This window comes from Adelges cooleyi, unplaced genomic scaffold, assembly GCF_023614345.1.
Source record: "Adelges cooleyi isolate 19-005CV unplaced genomic scaffold, UGA_ACOO_1.1 ACOO_flye_CR_arks_rails_tigmint_CR_PRNA_2, whole genome shotgun sequence".
Taxonomy (NCBI): Eukaryota; Metazoa; Arthropoda; class Insecta; order Hemiptera; family Adelgidae; genus Adelges; species Adelges cooleyi.
In genome coordinates, this window is record NW_026095860.1 from 12,430,771 (window position 1) to 12,448,715 (window position 17,945).

Genomic DNA, 17,945 nt, shown 5'->3' on the forward strand with positions numbered 1-17,945 from the left:
ATTACATTAACAGCCAATATTTACTCACCACTCTAAACCTCCTACATAGTAAATAGGACAAAGTATAGTCTATACGTTACAAATAAGCTTATAAATGTAATTCATTAAATAAATTAGATTTTATTTCGACCAAATTCTATTATTTGGTCCAAGGTGTTATTTGTAAGGTTTTATGTGCCCTACTTTATTATAGTTATTAGTTGTATCATGTATCATTGTAAAATATAATATGACTATAAAATATATTTTGATGAAGACATGAGTGGCGTAGTTATACTGTAATAAAATTTAAGCTGTGCGAGTTAAAACGGTGACTAAAAAACTATATAATCGCATAGTTTTTGGAGTGTTTAAATGCATATTGTGGGTTTTAGAATAAAAACTTACAAAAAAAAAAGTAAAAGTACAAGATATATTTTTTATTTACGATATAATAAATACAACGTTTATTACTTATAAGTTATTTATAGGTGGCTAGAAAAAATTGAATTTACGTTTGGTTATAAGGGTCATTCCTCGGCCTATGTCATTTACTATACTAACAACGCGTTTTTCTTCGCATTTATGTCAACCACTTGAAGTGATAGTAAGCACTTTTCGATGTCTTTCACAGTTTTATTAACATGCATATAATTTTAGCCAAACCTAGCAAACTGTTTCGTATTAACATGAATATTGTGTTGTGAGTCTATCTTGAATTAGAGTCATTAATTTTATAACAGACCATTTTGCGTCGATAGTTTTGCCACACCTCACACTAGTGAAAGTGAGGTGAGAAAAGTAAAAGTGAGAAGAGGAAAGGAAGAAAGATGTAAGGGGAGGTAGAAGAAATCATTGAAAAATGAGGGAAGATGGGAAGGGACGGATGGAAGAAGAGATAGGAGGAGAGGTTGGGAAAGACGTTGGGAATAAAGGGAGGGAAAAGAGAAGATGCTTTTGAAATTGAAGCTGGTTTGATCGTCGTCTAAGCCCAAAAATATATCCCAAAAATAAAACTAGTTCAAAAGTCTAATACTGTATTAAGTATATTAGTAATAGTTGTAATAATTATAAGCCATTTATTTTTTGTTTTCTTTGTAAAATGTGCAATTTTTCCAAACATTTTTCTAAACATTATACATTTTCCGTACTTTTATGTAACATTTATAATACACATTTTCTTGTAACAACTTAACTACCGAGAATGTGTGTCCACCTCTGACCTCGGATCTGTTTGTAATAATTAAACAATTATTATTTCATATCGGTTAATAAAAAAATACTAATTAAAACCGTGTGCACAATATTAAAAACTTCTGCCAAATAATTGGCACATTATTCATTCAAAACTAAATGGTCTGATTGATATGAATGTAACAATAATTGTAAATACATTTTTGGACAAATTTAGTTTTGAAAATCAGGGTTTTTCAGAATCATGTTTTTTAAAATTGCAAGAATAAAATAGGACAAATTATTGTATCTGTCGATTGTTTCTGAGTGCAAGAAATAAGTAAAACTTGAGTAATATTGCATTATTTTTAATTTTTCACCACAGCAAACAACAATTAAAACATACAATTGTACAATAAGTATTCTACAGACTCTACAAATTATAAAGGTAATTATAGTCAATAAATAGATTGTTTTTTACTGTTACTAAATTAAAATGAATACAATTAATTTTATTTAAAAAAATTGTCTCCTAAACAAACAATGTTGCCTAATTAAAATATTAATATTTAATCTGGAAACAGCTAAAAAAACTTAATTTTACTTTTATATCTTTATAAGAATCCTGATAAATAATTACTTACAGTGTAATTATTTTAATTTGATCTTAATATTCTTTTATCATTCCGAAAACATCGCTTCGATTCTCTCGATAATTGTTGGCGTGTACTCCTTATAAATGTCCAGCTACAGGTGCTCCAAAATTATATTTCTTAGCAAACATGTGGATTGAAAATTTGATTCTACCATCATCTGAAGACCTAAAGATCATTATAGTATGTATGTATATCAAAACGTAATTGCATTCAATATTGAGCTAATAGCCTAGTTTAAAAATATTACTCGTTGGTCAAATGCGGCTCATCAAAATACGACATAGACGGCTGTTTATAAATCAGGAACACGTAGCGATGATTTCCTGAAATTATTTCAAAAACAGTATTCGGTAAAAATATTCTAGAGCTAAATTATTTACTAAACCTTTTTAGATTTAGATTTTATGTCTTCTAAATTAATTATCTAATAATCAAAGTATTAAAAAAACAGTGTGGCTGTGTCACATGACAAAATTTCAATATACTAATGATATAAGGACTGTACATAGAAAAAATACCGATGAAAAAGTGATAGCTTTTAAACGACTTTTTTCAATGCTCAAAAAAGTATAACAGGTGTTTAATCATATTTTAACTTTTTTATTTAGTAGTTGTAATCAATTTAAATACAGGATTGAGCAAAATTGTGTATTGAATATGTATACCGTATAAAACCAAGTTTCATCTGGTTCAAATCAGAATCTGTATTTTCGACTGGGAAAATAATTTCCATTCTGAGTATTTTAATTCGAAATTAAGACTAGAAAATTTGACATATTTGTACCATAAATCGACTGTAGTTGTGTTTCAGACCCTCTTTTAAACGATTTAATTAAACGGTTATTTAAATAAAATTTTTTTTTTATTAAAGTGATTTAATTGATTGTGATATTTAGTTTATTGTCGTTTGTTTTGAGGTCGCCGTAGTGAACCGGAACAACGTTGAACGTCCATTCCTAATTTAAACACCAAATTATACCTAATATTATTTATAATATTATTATTATAATAACGGTACAGAATGTTATTATGATATTTTCATCGATGCAATAGCATTGAATAAAGATTATTCGTCTTATCGCGGTTTAATCTCGTGAGAAAAAAAGCAAGAGTCGTAAGTAGCAGACGCTGTAATATTATTAATATATTATGCAATATTACATTTGTTAATGATTAAATAAATTATAGTACATCATTCTGAAAAATGAAAAACAAAATTTTTCTAATTTACTTTTAGCTTAGCCATTAGTCAATACCACTGAGCAGTGAACTGAATACATGGGACGCGTATTAGACGTAAAAAAGTCTTCATAAAAAATAAGCTAACCAAGTTGAATAAATATGAAACTTGAAGGCAAAGAATAACAATTATTTATTTATGATATTTTACATGATACTCCAAGTACTTTAAAATTCCATTTAATTACCCATGTCATGTTTTTACAGCATTTTACTTATACTAAATCAGCTCTAATAATTACTACATTAAACGTATAATTATAGTTAGAGGGCAACTCTCGAGGCCACCTTGAATCTATTAAATAATTTATATTTAAGTCATATTTGTTAACGAAACACCTCAACGATTCTGTTTACATTAGAAGCTGCGGCTGCGTTTAGACAGCTAGCTTATTAAAATATAGTATATATATATATATTTTTTTTTTTATATATATATTAGGGTGGTTAGAAAAAAAACCTTACTTTGGAATTTTATTTGCAGCATCCTCCCATTTTTTTCTATATTACACACACACACACTGTTTTGATTGACGTATTTTTGGACAAAAACGACACATTTTAATTTTAACCGTACTCTGAAACGCGTAATCCGATAATATAGTTTTGAAAACGGATACAGATTTTTCAATGTTTGCTTGATGTATTGGCCGAAGTACGTTTTTAATTTTTGTATTCAATGTTATTGTAAAAATCATTGAAAAAATTAAATTTTTCTCAAAGAAATTAGTAAATTGACTAAAAACAGTTTTGAAATTGTGCCACGATTGATACCTCGTATATGTTATGAAGAATCCAAATGTTTTTTTCAAAAACCTTAAATTTGATTATCTTTAATAACGTTCTGTTCGAAGTAGAAACATATGTTTTTATACAAAAATTAAATCCGACAAGCGTTATAAAGGGTGTCCCAAAAATAGCGCAACCGTTTAAATGGCGCAACCATGTTAAAAGTTGCGCTATTTTTGGGGCACCTATAGAAGTGAAAAATTGCCTATACAATGCGCCTTAATCAATAATGCTAATGTATAGTGTGTAGTATAGGCCTATTTACAGAAGATGTTACTAATAATAATTACTTACTATCAAGTTATTGATTCAATATTTATTATATATTCTGAGAATCTCTCAAGTCCCGGTTATATGTGCCAGTAGAAAAAGAAGAAATTTAAATTATTTTGTTATTGAATATTTTCAATGAATATTACCTATATGAATGGTCTCTTAACTAATGTAGTTTGTAGGATTGTTCAGTTTTGTAAGTTATTTACATCTTGGGGAGTGATTTAACACTGAAGTAAAAAACTACGAGTAGGTGAACATTTAGACCAGATTCTGAAATAACGAAAAACATAATTGCAGATGTGTTTTGATTTTTGTTCAAAAACCATCTTGTCGAGTGCTATTATAATAATAAACAAAACGCTGATCGTCGTTTGAACGGTTTTTATTTTTTTATTTAATAAATATGTAAATATATATATATATATTATATATAAAAATGACAACAGTATTAATTACAAGTTTACATTACTTAATTACGACTTAAAAAATAATTAATAATAATAATATGTAAAAAAAAATATTGTGTTAAATCGAAAACGGAACGAAAAATAAGGACAATGACAATCATTATTGATAAGGATTTCATTTCTTATTGTAGTAAACGCGGCCAATTCTGGCACTGCCGCCGGTCTTGGGATAACACCTGGTCAAAGCGTCGCCGGTGTAACCCGGCGGACACGTGCATGTGGCCACCCTGTTCCTGGCATTGCACTCAGCGTCCACGCCGCACTGTCCGGTGCACACGTTCTTGCACTGGTAGTCGACGCACGACTGATCGAAACGACACTCGATGTCGGCCTGGCATTCACCGCGGCGGCACCGGGTCAAAGCGTCGCCCACGTATCCTGGCAGACAGGTGCACACCGGCCGCTCTTTGCCGGTGTTGTCGTGTCCCGGTTGGCACCGGGCGTTCTCGCCGCACGGGTTGGGTTCGCAAAGATCGGCCGGTTCGAACGGCCTGCACCGGACAAACGGATCGCCCGTCATGGTCTTGGGACAACTGCATATGGGAGTTGCGCCACGGGCCTCGCAGTTGGCGTTGACGCCGCACACACCGCCCGAGCATGGGTTAACGCACTTTTCGCCCAGACAGGCTGGACGGTCGGACGGACAGTCACTGTTGGTCAGACACTCGGCACGGCACGATACGTAGGGGTCTCCAAAGTAGCCCTACGCACAAAACGGATAACAATTTATATTTAATTATTATCATTAACGAGCAAAATTAAAATTAAGTGTGTATAAAGTAAGTTTATATATTGTATAATGCCTTTGGGTTATACAACTATATAGACTGCAGTATGGTTGTTAATTTATAATGTATGACAAACCTGGGAATTTTTATTTAATTAACAATTAATTGTTTGAAGTAATGAGTTAAGTACTTTAACTACATTTTTATTTACCGCTTCGAATAACTTATCATTTGGTATTTAAATACATTTTAACAATTTGTTATAACATCATAATCTCTTCATTCAACTTGATATTTTTACTCTATATATTTATATTTTATACAATAAAATATAACCTACGTTTAAATTGATAAAAGTTACAAGAAACGTTTTCCAATTTTGTTTTCTCTTTTACATTATCTCATACTACTTGTTTACAATTAATATTTGCTTTGATTATCTATTACAACTTCGGGTGATCTTTAACAACGGACATGTTTTAGTCAATTAAACAAAATTATGATAATTGCTTAGTTATTTAACTGTAGGAAAATGTTAAACAAATTTTAATTTAGTTTTTATTTTATGCAATTACATTTTCGTTTTTGTTTGTAATTTTATATGACCTTTTATGTGTATTTTTACATTTTATTCGGTTTTTTTAAACGTTTTGATATCTGAATTTTAACAATCATAATTGAATCTAAAATCAATGTATTAATGGGAATTAATGTGGATAATAAGTGGTAGATGGATCCGAACAAAAAAATAATATAATGTTGGTTGGTGTATCTGAGGAGTTGATGATAAAATGTTTTGAAGGAGACTGAAAATGATGTAGTTAAGGTAAAAGTTTTTTTTTGCGGTGTTTTGATTTTAAAGTTGTTTTTTGATTGTTACATTTTCTCGAGGACTTCATGTATTTCCTATTAACGACTATAACCAGTGCCCAGTGGCGATAAATTCCTTACAGCATGGGCGTCGGTTGGAAGTACGGGTTTTAAACAAAAAATATGTGTTTCACTTGAAATTTAAAAGAGCATGGTTCACCTTTGGACACGAGCAAGTGGGTCGGTGGTTGTGGACGTCGCAAATGGCCGTGGACGCACAAGTACCGACAGCACAGGCCGTTGTGCACTTAAACTGTTGACACATTTGACTGGGACTGCAATCGTAGTCGGATTCACATTCATGACGACAACCGGCAAACGGTGATCCTACGTATCCGGGCAAGCACGAACACACAGGAACGTCGTTGATCACTTCACACTTGGTGTTCTGGCCGCAGGGACTTGGGTAACATTGTTCTTCTGTAAAATCAAGAAGCCAGAAGGCTCATGTTCATGTTCACGTTCGTGTTCGTGTTCCTCCCCTCCCTCTATCTACAATCTCCTACACCCCCTTAATTGGTCACTGAATTCTTATCAGCTGTCTCTTATCACTAATATTTTATCAATTTGTTACTTATCACTGTCAGGAAAGTGATTTCGCTAATTTTCGACCGACCCCCAGATGAAAGACATATTCATGTCAAAAATGGAATAAAGATTCAAGCCAACAATAGTTGGTTTTAATAGAAGGCGATTAGGATGATGAGAAGTTGATGACCTCTCATCTCTCTCCACCTTGTGCCTATAGTTTGAATAGTCATTAGTTGACCTTTGGAAACCGGTTTTGGAGGTACTCGAGCCATGTCAATAACTAAGTGTTAATGTGATGTCACTGTAAATGATAAAAGGCTTACGTGGATCCATTTGACGACAGGACACTGACGGGTCTCCGGTGTGACGCGCCGGACAAGAGCAAACGGCCACGTGATTTCTGGGCGTACAGTCCGAATTGATTCCACATTGTCCGGCACACACGTCCTCACACCTGTAGTTCCGGCAAGACTTGGAACTTGGACAATCCTGGTTGACTGTACGTGACAAAAAAAAAATGTAATTTAAAATAAAACAACGTCTGTAGCAAACATTGCACCTGACTTGGGCACCTTCAAAGCATATTTAAGGTGTACGAGAGTGCTTATAAGTTATAACCTGTTTTAGATGCAAACTCCTTTTGGAGATTCTTAAACATTTCAACGTTAAACAAATTTGTCTAAACGATATTTTCGTCATATCTTCACCTCCAAAACAATTGTGTCTCTATTCGTTCCCGATCAAAACGAATAATTATATAGTCAAAAAGACAAGATCGTTTAAGATTGTCGAACGACAAAAAAGTGGTAAGTCGAAATGGGTGTAAATACACCCAGACATATGACAGTGGACTGTAAAGATACACAGCACATTTGTGAGCACAAGCCAAGACGGAGAAACTAATATAAATACCATGTTCGTTATGAAATACCTAATAACTGCCAAAAGGTAAATGGCTCTATGTGTTTTGTTTAACATGAATAATACATAAATCCACAATGACACTGTGTACAATATATTCCAGAATGACTGTTGCAGTATTTATCTGTCCAGTATATAGGTACCTAAGAGTTCGTTTAAATATTCATTCGATTTAAATAACTTTTAGCTTCTATGCGGAGCTAAAATGGTATTTGATTCACGTCAGTAACCTAGGGTAACTTTTTAACAACTAGTTTGATTTTTTCGGAGGTTTGGTTTATCGATTAAATGTAAATTATCCAACATATGGCCAAAGGTTAAGTTTGGTAAGGTTAGGTTTTCTATTTAAGAAAAATACACTAAAAATTGTGATATTTTATAATTTAAAAGTACTCTAGTAACTAACCAAATGTATTAAGGGTAAACATAAAATATAGAACTACCTACATTTAATAAGACCTGCGACTTCCCTAACCTCCCCCGCCTCTATGCTCTATTCCCAAAGTGTTAGATTTTTTTTTAAAATGTTTAATCATATTTTTGTTTAAACGAATGTCCTTTTTTTAAAAACGGCCAAAGAATCAATACCTTCAACGAACGATTGTATTCACTGCAGCGGCCGTTCTAGAATACACTGCATACACTGCAAGTCCACAAGGACATGCACAAAGACTTGAATATATTAAAACAAGTCTGTAGGCGTTACCACTGTATGGTTTCATTGGCATTTTTATATGTAAAATAACGTTAGAGCGTTGCATCGGATCTCCATATTATCATAATATAATAACCTTACTTTTTAGTGCGAGCTGTGAAATTATTATTTATGTTTAAAGTAATAATTTGTCTTTTTAGCTAATAAATTCCACTAGACATAACGGGGGCCTTCAAAGTATCAGTATTGTCATAGGGCTCTCGGTTAGCTACTCAAAAACGTTATTCTAACTATACTGACCTTCGCATTCGCCTCGTTGACAGTAAGTCAGTGGATTTCCCCAGTGTCCTGGTAAACAACTGCACACAGGTCGACCGTCAGCTACTCGGCATTGAGTGTTGGACCCACACGGGTTCGGTGAACACGGATCGTTGTACCGGCCCAAGTTGTACGATGTCGGATTGTACACGATCATACCTGAGAAGGATATCAGTAATTTATTTATAAGTATATTTTTACCAGAAAAACTAAATTATAATGTGAAATTAAATAGTTTTTATTTTTTTTCAAATATATTACAGTTTTATTATTTATTACTAAGTGACTGTTGTGTAATGACTAGATTACAGATCAAAGTTTAAATATGAATCAAATAGAAACCAAAATTATTTTTAACCAATCAAAATTGACGGTTTAAACATAAGCCATAATCAATAAATATACTCAATTTAATATAAGTTAATTTTTCAATATTTCATATTCTTAACCTAAATGGCATGGGTAACAGATTGAGACATCGGAAGGTAGAAGGATTTTTTAAAAACAAGAAGAATTAAAACAATTTACTAACAGTTAATATTATTGAGAACGAGGAGGATAAAGGAGAAGGTAGAAATAATAACCTGTTGCGCTTGGCGGGCAAGTGGTGAATGGAGCTGAGAAACTTACACATTGCTGATCAATTGATCAAGAGAATAGAGGACGTTTAAATAAGAATAAAATGTGGTAGAAGAAGTGTAAAGTGACAACAGGTACAAACTGCGAATGTGAATAAAGTTCATAGAAAAATGTAAGAAATTATTTAACCGACTGATTACATTTGTAGAGGGATGAGACAAAGAATATACGTTGGTTTTATTAGCATTTAACTGCTAGTGTTTTAAGATGAAATTAAAGTTACAGATGAAAAATTATCTTTAATTACGAGATGAAATACACATGGGACCAATGGTGGAGGACCATATAGACTATAGTTATTAATTTAGAAACTGTGTATGGGAACAACAGGAAGTATAACAGATAATAGTGGCGGTAAAATGAATATGATGGCACAGTAAATAAACTAAAGTGTAGTCCAAAACACAAGGAGTATGTAGGACGTGAAGAGACGTGGGTGGATGATATATTTGAATAACACATTTCCTACAAAGACGGGGTTACAGTTATGCAATATAAGTACATCTAAGCGTTGCGGAACTCTCTGAGCATAAATCATACATTGATGACACCCATAGTGGACACTCTTTCAACGTTCAAGGTCTTAAAAATAAAATCCTGTGGGAGGGACGTTTTTTTTTGCTCAGTACAATAATAGGCTACGAGATCATCAGTATAATATTTTTTTTTTCACAGCTCTTTTAGACAAAATTAGATTAAGTGTAATATAAAGACGGTGAAATATTTTTTTAATTAACATTTAATTTTCAACTTTTATAACAAAAAATTAAATACATAAAAAAACAAAAGACAACTTTTATTTAACTAGTTTCCATAATAAAATTAAAAACCTCTTTTTAAAAAATGTTTTTTTTTTTTAGAAAAACATCCTTCTTAGACCCTTTGGAGTAAATTTACATTTTACTTGTATTATTTTATCTTCGACGCATCTTAATACAAACAAAACTGGTTTTGTTATTGCTTATAGATAATATTATATTAAAATGTTAGAATAGGCGAAGAAAAAGCCAATGGGAAAAGTCTAAAGGACGCTCTTGCTTACATTTCGTTTTAATTTTACTAATATATCAGTAATGTTTTGAACGTTATATTAAAGACTGATTAACATATTAAAACACTAAATATCCCCAACGACGAAAACCGGTTTTTTATAGCATCGAATCGAAGAATAATATTGGTTTTTATCATAATGCATTACAAAACAATGATGAGTCATATATTTTACAAATAAACACGTACTCGATGAGAGTAATAATTGTTAATACCTATACATGGGCTTTATTCTAATACCCATTTAAAATATATATTTAAGGCTGGTTTAATTATTTCATTTTAATCCGCTATACTGTTCAAAAAAAATATTGAAGTAACTTATTTTATAGGTAATGGTTTAAAATATAATTTACTATTATTTAATACTGGGAAGTTAGCCACGAAATTAGAAAACATTGGACTAGGTGTAATAAATAATGACGTTATTTTAGTAGCTTACCTTGTGCAATGGGGCCGACCACTGCGGCCAAAAGGCCCATCATCCGTAAACACTATAAATAACAAACAAAATTCAAAATTACTTCAAGAAAACAATATTTTACTAATTTATAGAGCAATTTATAATTAACAGAATTTACAAATAATATAACGTGCAAATTCAGACATTGACCTACATAAAAAATGTATACCTAATACATCATAATATTATATTATTATGTATTATATCAAATTGACAAGGTCGTCTGCTATACTCATCCTGTAACTTGTTGTAGTAATTATTGTTATATATTTTAGGAAACAACGAGACTCGATGAAATTTATTTATATCATATTTTAAAAATCGAGAATTTTTCACCTAAAAAGTTATTGCACAAATTTGAATTTTCATATTACATTTCTAATGCCTAATTTACGTCTAAAATTACTCGTGGAAATAATTTTAAACAGTTTTAATAATCGAAATGCAAATAAATGTATAAACTAAAATCTCAACAATAAATCTTTAATTTTTTAAATCTGAAACACTGAAAAAATTGATTTAGTTTTTAAGTAATTTGAAAAGTATCTACTAATAATTTTTAAATCCCAGTTCTTGTTAACATAATCTAAGCCATCCGTTAAAAATTCAAATGTTTTAACTTATAACTATACTTCTTAACTAACCGTGACACAAATGCATTTTATATGTGGTAAATCAAACAGTTTATTTTATTTTTTTGAAATTATAATATGTACTCGATACTATTGTAAAAAATACAATTCAACTCCTTCTTTTCTTTATTTTAGATTAAAAGTTTAATTGACAGTTTATTTGTCGTCCAAACTTGCAGATAAATATGACCAAAGATAGTTTTTTTCATTTTTTTTGTCTTATAATTTTATCATTTATTTTGTGATTACGAAACTTTATAAGTTCCAAAATGATTTATTAAAATGCATTTCTTATTAAATACAATTACTTCAAAAATATATTTAAATGTACATTTAAAAATAAAGTAATTATCGAAGTACATTTTCCCGAATATTTTTACTCCACCACTATACTATATTATATTATAGGGTGATTCACCAACTATGAACCAGTCAATATCTCAGAAAGTATTAGACTTTTGAAAACTTTTTTTTTTCATACTATTTTAGTTAATAGTTCGCCAAAATTTAATTTATTTTTCAAAAGTTTAACGCCATCTCTGCTAAAATCTTTTAAACGTAAGCTTTTTAGATGGTAAAATATGTACTTTATTAACTATTTAAATTAAGAATTATTTGCCGAAAATGTTGACTTTTCGAAAACGAAATTTGGATAATTACTTTTAATGTTATTAAGAGTCTAAAAAATAGGATGGGGGGAGTGTAGTATCATTTTTATCCGAGCCCATTACTCTATCACACTCCACCTCCCTACCTAAATTTTAAACTTCAACAACTTAATATTTAGTTATTCAAAACTGGTTGTCGCCCAGTCGAAATTTTCAGAAAACTATTCTTCATTTAAAAATTTGAGATAATATATATTTACCACTTAAAAATCTAAAGTTCATACGGGTTTAACAGATAAGGGATGTGATTATATAGTTGAAATAAATATAAAATTTAAGCTAACTAATAACTGTGAAACTATGAAAAAAATGAACTAAAAAAAGTCTAATAAGACTTTTAAGACGTTGACTGGTTCATAGTTATTGAATAGCCTTGTACAACACTGTTAATATGCACACAAATTTGATTTAAACGGTATAGTAGTTATATGTATAGGCACAAAATTTACTGTTTAGTAAAATAATCATAATAATAATGATAATAATGATAATAATAATTGATTAAATCTCAAACTCACCACAGTCATGTTGTATCCAGATTAGTCACAGCACAACCGTCTACTGACCGAGTGTTTTCATTCACATGTTCATTTATAATCATCGGTCGATCCTTGCATTTCATGGTCAGAAGTCGAAATATGGGTTTGACCGGTATTAATGTAAGCGTGTGTGTGTGTGTTTGTATGCATAGAAACACATAACTTGCCCGCCTTTGGGGGTTTACCTGTACAATATATACTTATATATTGTACAGGTATACATCTGGTCAGCCCACGCGGAACACCAACCGAACAATCGTTTTGATAATTGACCAATTCAATGGCCACCAAAACATACGCCTACAAAACAGTGGTGATACAAATAAATAAAATATAATATTATTATAAACCATAATAACAATATGATATATATAATATTTATCCGGCACACATTTGGCTCAGCCGCCAGCTAAGACGTGTAGGCTAGATTTGCAAAAATAAAAACAAGAGTAAAATGTAAAATTGCGCACTTGACTTGGTTTTGTTTTCGACGTCAGACAATACCAGATTTGTACATGCATAAATTATGTATGTGTATATCGTATATAGACTGTAGTGTGACTATAGTTGTTGTAACGATGAGAGTGAATCACGACAACGAAATTCTGTTTTGGGCTATTTCAACGGTCTAATATAGTAATAAGTGAACTGGTGTTGTTGTTGTGGTAGTTAAAGTCTCCAAACAGTAAACGTTAAGCGTTTTGCCCACTTTACAAATCTAGTACTATGTAAAGATTAGGATGACTCCGTAAAATAGAATTTTGCACTATATGTATGAATCGTTTAAATGTTATTTACAAAAATATCTTTAAACATATTTGCTGTAGATGACTTAAAATTTATGAGTATGACAAAAAAGTTATTACATAAAATGTATTATTTTCTTTTAGTGGTTTTTATTAAGACTCAATATTGACTTTTTAAAACGATTTAACAAATGTTTATTGTAAATGTAAGTGATTGGAATATATTTGTATGCTCAGTATCTAATTTACGAAATCTTACAATTAGACAAGTAATTTCTAATATGTTTATCAAGGTACTGAATGAAAACAATTTTAAAAGTTTACAGTAGCAAGTTTAAAAAATAAAAAAGTACTTTGTCTATTAAGTATACCTACTTCTTATTATTTTTAGCCAATTTTAATACTTTAGTATCTGTATATTATATTGTATTGAACAAGATGTTGAATATTTTTTTCTTTACGATTTTTTTTTTTTTTTATTAGTTAGTTAAGGCTTTGACAACTAAGTCATTAGACATTTTATGATTTTTATGTCATTTAAAATTGTTTGTATATTTTAAAGAAGTAAGTACTACATAAACAGTTTTAAACTACATTTCAAATTTTAATAAATAGGTCGAATATAGATTTTTGACTTATACGGAGGAAAAATATGTATTTATAATATTTGAAAGCAACTGAGGTCAAGGCTTAGTAGAGCTTGGGAGATTACAAAGGTCTTTATAAGTTATAATTGATGTTTAGCCTGACATTTATAAAATTACACTCATGCCTCAAAAAACGTTTCTATGCAAATCTGTTCATGGTTAACATGTAATACGTCAATAAAAATCCCTTTTTAGATAACAAATTTGTGTATTATAACCTTTTAATTTATTTTTTCTCAAAACAATTTTTTTTACTTAACTGACATTCTTTTATATATAATAGCCTATACACATTATATATACCGTCGGTCCAATTTTCAAACCCTTAGTAAGTTAGTCCTAAATTTATCCCCAAAAAATCCAAATGGTAAACTTCCGTACTATATGTACGCGAATTTTGGGTTAATTAGATTTTAAATTACATCAACAACTTGAACAAAGTAATTATTATAGTAATTAATATTGATTTTTTTATTTTTATCTAGCCGTAATGCGTCATGAGTTATTTTAAGTTGTTTTACAATCTTAATCATCTTAAGCTTATTCTATAACTCCTTTCCATTCAAATGTATCATCAATCATATTATCATCTAAAATCTCTATATGATAATTAACTATACATAATATCATATTGGATGTTATTCCGTATTATAATTAAATCATGAGCTTTTAATAATGTTGTTTTATTTTTTTAATCAATGACGTATGACGACTAAATGACGTAAGTTATTTAGTGCTATAAATATTCAATATATTATTTACTGGCTTATGTTCTTGAAGGCATAACCAAACAACAAGGATAGGTACCATATTCAAGTGTTCAAGAAAAAAAACTACATGCTCACATGAAATGAAAAAAACACAGTTAATAAACGGTCTACCAAATCTAATGTTTTACAGATTTTTTGTAACTTTCGGTAATTGAGTTTTACATTTTGTATTTCCCATATAGCGATATTAAACACTACTAGTGTTAGGGACGGGTTTCTATTTGGGAAGTCGTTGTACAATTATAATACTGTATAATTACAATCTACTACTAGCTGATTGCTCAGCCTACGCCATCCGCTTGCTATACATAAAGCATGTGTCATTGTTAATTGCTTCAACTGTGTTAGCAAATTAATCGAAAGTTAAATTATATGGATTATATTAATTATTATTTCTCAATGTTTACCAATCATATATAAAGTACTTTGGCCACAATATTATGTATTCTAAATACTTGTACGGGGTTTACTGACTATATACTAATGGATATGGATGTTGCGAGGACACGTTGTAGATAGATCAGATTATCTTATTACTATTGCGTCACAAAACTAAATCGTATATTACCATTATGTTAGTTAGGTATCAAACGAATAACGTTATAATAAGACCTATTCGAAGAAAACGAATCTAGTGTTGAATTATCGGATGAAATTCAAACACAATTATTACGTCCAACGGCATTCGTAGACGAAGGCTTTATAATTAGTGTAATGCTTCTATTAGAATAGGCAGCACAACGTCGAACAAAACTTTAACTTTTATAAGAATATATTATGAATAAGACAATATACGTATTCTGAATTCATGTCATAAAAAAAGATATATTTAACCTTGTTTCCAGACAAACCGCCAGAACAATTTGCTATAATCATGGGTTGTGCCGCTTTGGCATTACTTACAAATGTATTAACTAAAAATATTTTAGTTAGGTATAAATCTAGACTACCGGGCACACTTTTTTTTCTATTCTTTTTAAAATCGATAGTACTTTTACTGTTAATTACGAATCTGCAAACAATTTTTGCCGGACGAACTTAGTTTGGGAGTTATAGACATTTGATGATTGCCGATATCGACATACTGGGCTACTCTGCCAACGAGTCTACATCCTTGTCTACAAATTCGCATACAAGCGTTTATTTATATTATATAATTCCTTAAATTTATTTATAATAATTCCTGAAGACCCGTGACCTCTCCGACCCAATATTTTCCGTTTTCCCTGTGCCCCGACCCATGGCATATGGGACGGTCTAATGTAGCCCGACTGCTCCTGTTTAGTATGCAGTTTTATAATTGCGATATTTACATTTCCTTAATTGCAGTTCATGCAAACTGCCTACACAACCAAGCAATGAAATAATTGTAACACTACACACTGCTGTTGATAATACTTTAAAACGGAAATGTTTGTAAACAAAAATATGAATAACAATATTAAATCATTTACTAGCTATTACTATTGTAACACTGTTATATGTTACAAAAGTAATTCGATTAACGCCTTAACTTGCAGACAAACCTGGTATTGGTACAAATAATGTCTTATTTTTTAATGATACAGTATTAATAAAAATATGCTTAAAATAGCTCATTATATTATTATTAAACATCTGAATAGTTTCAAATATTTGTTTGTTATTTAAATAAAAAATGTCCAGGTTTACTATAAATACTATATTGATATATTTGTCTTTGCCGAGTTTCAGAGAATAATAATACGGATGTACGTTTAGCGCTTTCGGAAATACCTTGAAAAACAAATGTTTCTAACAACCTCCTTAAGTCGATATGATATAAACTAGTAGAAATAAAAAAAACACCATCCTTGAACTCAGGTCCATTTAATTATGTGTTGGGTAGTCTCATTCATCTCTCGAACTTATAATGCGCATAATCCTTTTTTTTTAATAATGAAATGTTCATATTTCATACAATATACTTAGAATAATATTTAATGATCGTTATTCGTGACTATACGTTTTTCAGCGATAGTTATCTAGAAGACAATATTGTGTCTAACGTAAACCTATATGTATATTAATAGCCAATAGGTACTTGTTATGATCATTTTAACAACTTAATAATATTTCCACATACAACGATTTAAATATTAATACAAATTATAAACAGGCAAATTATTATAAGTTATAACTATTAATAATCTGATTGGAATACGTCTGATACGATTTACTTAAAAACTAATTGAAGTTGTTCCTATACTCGTATTCACTACAATTATTTTAGCAAATACTAATTCATTAAAAAAAAAACCTTGTTACTATAGGATTTAAAATTCAAATTTGGTCACAGGTTTTCTCTAGATTTGTTTTTAAAATCGCATTCAAATTTGTAAGCAACTTATATAATAAAAATCAGAATTGGGTGTTTTTAACAACATTTCTAACGTACAAAATACGCTTAAAATATCACAAAAGTTTTTTATATCTGAGACTAGATATTCAGATATAAAAATCTAAAAAAAACAGTTTTATTTTAGTTCTTGTTCGAAAAAAATCTTGTTGAAGTCTTAACTAATTCCTAATATCCTCATAAATATACGTTTGTTCATATTACAGGTAACTTTACACTGATTTTACGATAAAACTAATACAATTAGTATAATTTTTAATAAATATAAATTTTATCGATTTTTGTTTTTAGAATTTTTTATTATATTACAAAGCTTGAATGTCTTAATTAGGCTCCTATAATTTAAAAATGGTGTTCGACTGCATATTTTGTTTTATTTCAAAAACTAAATGTTATATTTTTTAAATATAACTGATAACTATAATACGTTTCTAAAGCTTATTAGTTATTGATAATATATTTCCCACTTATAGTAAATTACTCTTTGAAAATTCTATTTATCTTACCATACCAGGGCATTTTTTATTTGTATGTATCTTTGTTACATACCTACTTTAAAATTTAAATACCTGCTTACTTTTGTTACATACCTACCTACTTTGAATGACTTCAAAAGTCTCAATTGGTTTTTACCTAATATGGATTCCATAATTATTTGGGGCACTCAAGACAACCGCTGTGTAAAATTATATAAGTGCACAGTATTCCTATTTCTCATTTCACAATTCACCAATACTTGGCCAATGCATTAAATGTCATATAATATAAATAAATATGCCATTTATATTACACCCTTTTCCATTTTTGACAAG

The 17,945-nt window shown here is 30.1% G+C and overlaps 1 protein-coding gene across 1 annotated transcript; it reads right to left on the bottom strand.

Annotated features, from left to right (window-relative positions):
- Nucleotides 1-4,538: 4,538 nt before the first annotated feature.
- Nucleotides 4,539-12,663, bottom strand: LOC126833756 (delta-like protein 4). Its single transcript, XM_050565270.1, has 6 exons — nt 12,573-12,663; nt 10,734-10,785; nt 8,585-8,761; nt 7,032-7,205; nt 6,338-6,597; nt 4,539-5,282 (listed from the first exon to the last, which is right to left on the bottom strand). The coding sequence occupies exons 1-6, from the start codon at nt 12,579-12,581 to the stop codon at nt 4,695-4,697; spliced, it is 1,260 nt and encodes a 419-aa protein (XP_050421227.1). The 5' UTR covers nt 12,582-12,663; the 3' UTR covers nt 4,539-4,694.
- Between the last annotated feature and the right edge of the window lie 5,282 nt (nt 12,664-17,945).

What these genes read in the sequence shown, in the direction of transcription:
- LOC126833756 (XM_050565270.1), bottom strand. An exon ending in CTGTCGTCAAATGGATCCAC is followed by an intron (nt 6,598 to 7,031) that starts GTAAGCCTTTTA and finishes TTGATTTTACAG; the next exon opens with AAGAACAATGTTACCCAAGT. An exon ending in CCACTTGCTCGTGTCCAAAG is followed by an intron (nt 5,283 to 6,337) that starts GTGAACCATGCT and finishes TTTTGTGCGTAG; the next exon opens with GGCTACTTTGGAGACCCCTA.